At 44.0% G+C, this 5,217-nt stretch overlaps 1 protein-coding gene across 1 annotated transcript in view; it reads right to left on the reverse strand.

Moving 5' to 3' along the window:
* Positions 1-4,774, reverse strand: part of LOC109481704 — a 12,109-nt gene extending 7,335 nt beyond the window's left edge. Inside the window, exons 1-2 of the mRNA XM_019784295.1 lie at positions 4,599-4,774; positions 1,120-1,230 (exon numbers count right to left, since the gene is read on the reverse strand). Of these exons, the coding sequence (XP_019639854.1) occupies positions 1,120-1,230; positions 4,599-4,606 (119 nt within the window). The 5' untranslated portion in view covers positions 4,607-4,774. The remainder of the gene's footprint in view (positions 1-1,119; positions 1,231-4,598) is intronic.
* Positions 4,775-5,217: the final 443 nt, after the last annotated feature.

The raw sequence follows: 5,217 nt of genomic DNA on the forward strand, positions 1-5,217 counted from the left end.
GTGTTATTGACTGGCGCATGAGAGTAATCTGAAGTGGCGATGTTACCGTGGCATTTTCGGCACTGGTGCCAACAAAGACTTTATTGCAACACCGGGAGAATTATAATTGTATATTCTTCCTGTATATTTATATATTCTGGCTCTCTCTGTTGAACAGTTTGTCAAGCATTTGGGCACTCAAGTTTCTATCAAAAGCCTATGCAGAATCAGAACTTGCACATGTTCTTTATATGCTCAAACACTATCATTTTTTTGTATATTCCAACATTTTATGACTAGACATGCTGACGGCACACTCAAGTTATATTAACTTATCTTGTGCCACCACCAATACAGAGGACACATACAGGACAAGACAATACTCATTTTTACTTAAGTGAGAAAATTAAAGTCGTAAAAAGTGTCTTTCCCAATGGCCCAAGATCGGTGGCATGGCAGGACTCGAACCCGGGACCTTGGTTCAGAGTCGAGCCGTTACGCCACAGGACCCCACGACTATCATTTATAAACCCAGACTGCCGAATACTCATCCCGGACCCTGCCGCACACAGGGCAACACTGAAGGAGCTAAATAGCGGGCGTGACGACAATATTAGCCGACCACTCCGGGCACACATCCGACCCCGCACGACTGTTGACTCTTCACATCGGCAGCAGGACGGGCGATTGCGTCAAGCCGCTTCCTCCAAACCGTACCGGAAGAGTTGAGTACCGAAGGGCCATATCAATCAACTAAACTAAACTAAACTAAACTAAACTAAACTAAACTAAACTAAACTAAACTAAACTAAACTAAACTAAACTAAACTAAACTAATCAGAATAGTCATTCTCTATCTGTGCAATGTGTTCAAGGCTGGCAAAACAAGCTTAACGTGTTTCCAAATTGAATGTTCATTGATAAAGTTGTGCCGAACATGGAAATATTAAATGCTAGCTTTTTGCTATAACAAACAGATCCGCTTAGTAAAAGTCGAACTTTATTCCAACACACAATTTAGAGAGAGATCAAATTTTCAACGTTTTACTATGATTACTACCAGCACAGGTGAACTTTCATGATAAACAGATCCGCTGATGTGCCTGCTGTATAGCCCGGCGTGTGCGGATCAGTACTAACCGTGTTAGCGGCTTCAGGTCGGCTGTGGGGAGACTCGCCGCTGACGTCACCTCCGTCAGCATCACCATGGCAACCAACAGGGCGTTGGCGGCAAAGTGCAGATGGTGAAACCTGTCAGGAACATTGACATGTTCGTCAGTTTGTTTTTTAAATGACGATTTACCACATTTGTGTAAGGATTGACATAACAGGTGACTATCACCTCTTCAAAGATGTCAAACCTGAAACCAGACTGTAAGGTTTGAACCACTCACACCGGGAAGGTCCCCTACTCTTTTCGATAAGTGTGATGGGTTCTTTAACGTGCGTGGGTTGTGGCTCTCCAAACACGGGACCTCCATTTAACGTTCTGTCCGAGGCACGTCCAGAACCGAAGCTAGTCGTACTCATTTACACCTGAGTGAGGTGAGTCGTGTAAAGTGCCTTTCCCAAGGGACACAAGGTCGGTGGCATCGGGCAGGATTCGAACCCTCGCCCTCTCGAGGCTGGGCCGAAGACGCTACCGCTACTCCACACGACCTCACAAGTTCAGTCAGTGAAGGTTAGACATCCAGGTAACAAGATACGCCAAAAACAGTTACTCAAACAACCGGATATGATTTTGGAAACGGTCAGACATTTCAGGTAGAATCCACTACCTTTCGTCAGTGACACTGGAGAGTTGTCAGAAAAGCAGGTTTATAAGCACAAAGTATTGATTGATATGCAAATCAGTGAAGATTTCTCTTGAGTAATTGTTTTTGGCGTATTGAAATGTACATTTTGTATAGAAAAATCTTAAATCGGCGCCTCTCTGCCCAGTTTGTTTTCAGTACATACAAAGCTATGCCTGTGGGATGCATTGCATGACAAGCAAGTTCTAATAAATATACTCACTGCAGATGTAGTAGCTGTAGTTGCTTGCAGGACATGCACAATGTATGTGCAAATATGTCCTACCGTGGACACGAAGGCAAACGGAGCTAAAATGAGATTAAGTAATACACAAACATCTCTGGTAGCGCTGCGGCACATGATTATGTCAACAAGTTCTGTCAAACGTAAAGCAGCAGGCACGATTGATGGTATTTGTAGGGAAATTTGACGACCAATATTTACTGCATGATATGATTAATATACTCTAAAACGCAAAGCCCAGTTTCCTGCACTCCTTTCCTGTTTACATTATTGTACGTCTGTTAGCTCACGGCAGAAGGACAAGCTGGTACGAAAACACGTCGCTAGTCTATATCTAAGCTGGGCATGTTTGAGTAATCTCCAAGCAGATCATAGAAGAACTTTTATTTATTTCAGGACGATTGCACATGGTACAATGTATGGCAAACTACATAAAGAGAGTAACAACAATAAAATAAATGTTGGATAAGACCTAATGTCGAATAAAACCTAACATATCTTAATTACTTAAACAGTAAGGGCTAGCACAAGTCTGTGATAAAGTGTTACAATCGAGTGGGCTAATCAGAAGTTTCGGTATTTTTTCTAATAACGAAGCATACGGTATCCATTAGGCAGATGAGTGCCCGCTAGCCACAACCTTCGGTGGCTGTGCAAACTCCTCCGGCTAATGGATACTGTCTTGCCACCGAAAGGGATCTGCTTGGAGATTATGTTTGAGTAGCTTTCCCACTTCTCTTTCTGCCTTGCTGGTGTATGACACAATGTACCTGACACAACTGTTCGCATCGAAAATAAACTGGATGTCGATGTTGCCGTTCCAAGCCTACATTTTCTGACATCTTCTGAGGGCTTGGAATGACAACATGGACATCCAGTACATCTCGATGTAATTGTTCACACACATGCCCTTTGGCTCGCGCCAGAAACACTGTTGATGCCCAGGAGTTCCCTGTGTGTATATATATTGAGACTGATAGTGTTCGTAACGGTTGCTTTCTACAACTCATCAGCCAGAGTAAAGCATCTTCTACCAGCTGCTCAAGCCAGCCTGCCGTAGTAAGCTTGTTAGAACCATACAGCCGTTTCACTGGCCCGGGTTTTACCAACATAGTCCCAAAATGTTCCCTCTCTTGCCGGCTAACTCCCCTGGTATACCATTCCCTCTATTTTGGACGATTTTGTACTATTTTTCAAGCGATCTGCGCGGTGCCTGGTAGAGGCTAATGATGTCATGAGAAACACTCAGCCGTTTCAATGTCCCGGGTTTTACCGACATAGTCCACTTCTTCTACTGTTTCTCAGCGAATGACAAACCATAATAACATTTGTCCAGAAGTCTAAACCGGTTAGCAGATGGAAATCTCCGGGGAAATTTGCAGAAAACGTTCCGAGCGCGGCAGACAGCTGCCGATGTGAGCCCATCGGCGGGACCAGCAACAGTCGGGCCTTCGTTCTGATTACGTTAGGCCACACCGACTATATTTTATGGATGACATGCGCTGAAGATCCCCAAACTAGTGTGCGCGGGCGAATTAAAAAAGTCCGGCCAAAAATAAACTCCAGGAATATAAAGCTGGTATTGTGAATTAGCGGCAGTACGCAGCGAGGTATACGACAAGCCGGTACATGCTGGCTTTTTGTGAAATTTATGAATCGACACTGTGCGTATGTCCTGAGGTCTTGAAGTCGTGGAGCTTCGGTAGCCTGGGTGCCCGGCTCCGTATTGTCGCTAACTACCATGGACTACCCAGGCCTAGAGCCCTCATCGAGCCTCGGTGGACGCGATCTTTTTTATTTTTAGAACAGGCGAAAATCAATGTGCGCTTGGATGTCATCAATAAAATTAAGTCAGTGTGGCGTTATCGAAAATTAATCGTATTTGCGTAAAGCACGGATCGTTTTACTAATCTTGTTTATCGTCGATGTTATCGTCGCCGTTAGGAGAAAAACCAGAAGGCCTCGTGATCTTTTGTCAGACCCGAATAACCCGCCAGTGTAAAGCGTGTGGAAAAGAAAAAGGAACAACTCATAAGAACTTGGCTGAATTTGTCAAGGGGATATCATTATTTTGTAACCATTTTTCTTCTGAACTTGATTTTTCTTAAAATGGTATAACAGGACAGGGTAAAATCCATTCATGCAATCTGTAAGTTGAACTCATTCAAACTATCGTTGCGCTGATATCAACCTTATTCTTCCCAAGACAACATCATGTAGTACTGAGAATGGTGTACGCTGTAGCAATATCCTGCCAAAGTCGTCATCTGGACAAATTTGATGCCGGAGAGGAACAACAGAAAGTTGAAGGATGTAGTTTTCGCCGATGAAGGTTAGATATCCATTCAATGAAATACGCCAAAATGCAGGTACTCAAGCAACTGGATATGATTTTGGAAACGGTCAAACGTTTCAGCTAGTATCCACTAGCTTTGGTCAGTGACTGAGAGACCAGAGAAGACCCCGCATTTCTCCTCTGGTCTCTCAGTCACTGACGAAAGGTAGTGGATACTACCTGAAACGTCTGACCGTTTCCAAAATCATATCCGGTTGTTTTGGGCGTAAATAGTTTTCGCACTTACCGTGTCATGGGTGGCGGTGTGGGGTCTGTGCGGCTCGGCTGCAAACGGCTTCGGTATCTTCTGCTTAAGTCCTTTTCTCTCTCTGTCTCTCTCAACGTCTCTCTGTTCTCTGTCAGTCTTCGGTTGTCCCCGTGTTCCCCGTGCGTGTCGCGCCTCGGGAGGTCTGTCCTCCGGCCGGTGGAACTCTCCTTTTATACCAACTCAGCCTTACATGGGACTTACGTCACGAAAGGAGGCGGAACAATTCCCAAGGGCCGGGTGACGTGGGGACCTTATTTGCATATTGTGACGATGTTCCTGTTGAGTATGTGTGTGTGGGTGGGGGGTGTCCAGTCTAACTGTCTGATGATCTTTGTGATCGCCACTCTCCGCGTCATCATGGGTATTTTGTTTTGATTGTTCTCGTTTTTTTTTAATTGATTAAGAACTAAGCACAGGTCACATGTTTACAATTACGTTTGTACATTGCAAACAACTGATACTTTCAAACTAAATGCTAATTATACAAAGGAAATTACCAATTAAAAGATGAATCAGCAACGAATGTACAAAGAGTGACGCAAGGTATTTACAAACACCATAGATTACCTTGAAGCTTTTCATGAACATGTAGAAGAAA

This window comes from Branchiostoma belcheri, unplaced genomic scaffold (assembly GCF_001625305.1).
Source record: "Branchiostoma belcheri isolate BF01 breed outbred unplaced genomic scaffold, Haploidv18h27 scaffold57, whole genome shotgun sequence".
NCBI classification, from domain to species: Eukaryota; Metazoa; Chordata; class Leptocardii; order Amphioxiformes; family Branchiostomatidae; genus Branchiostoma; species Branchiostoma belcheri.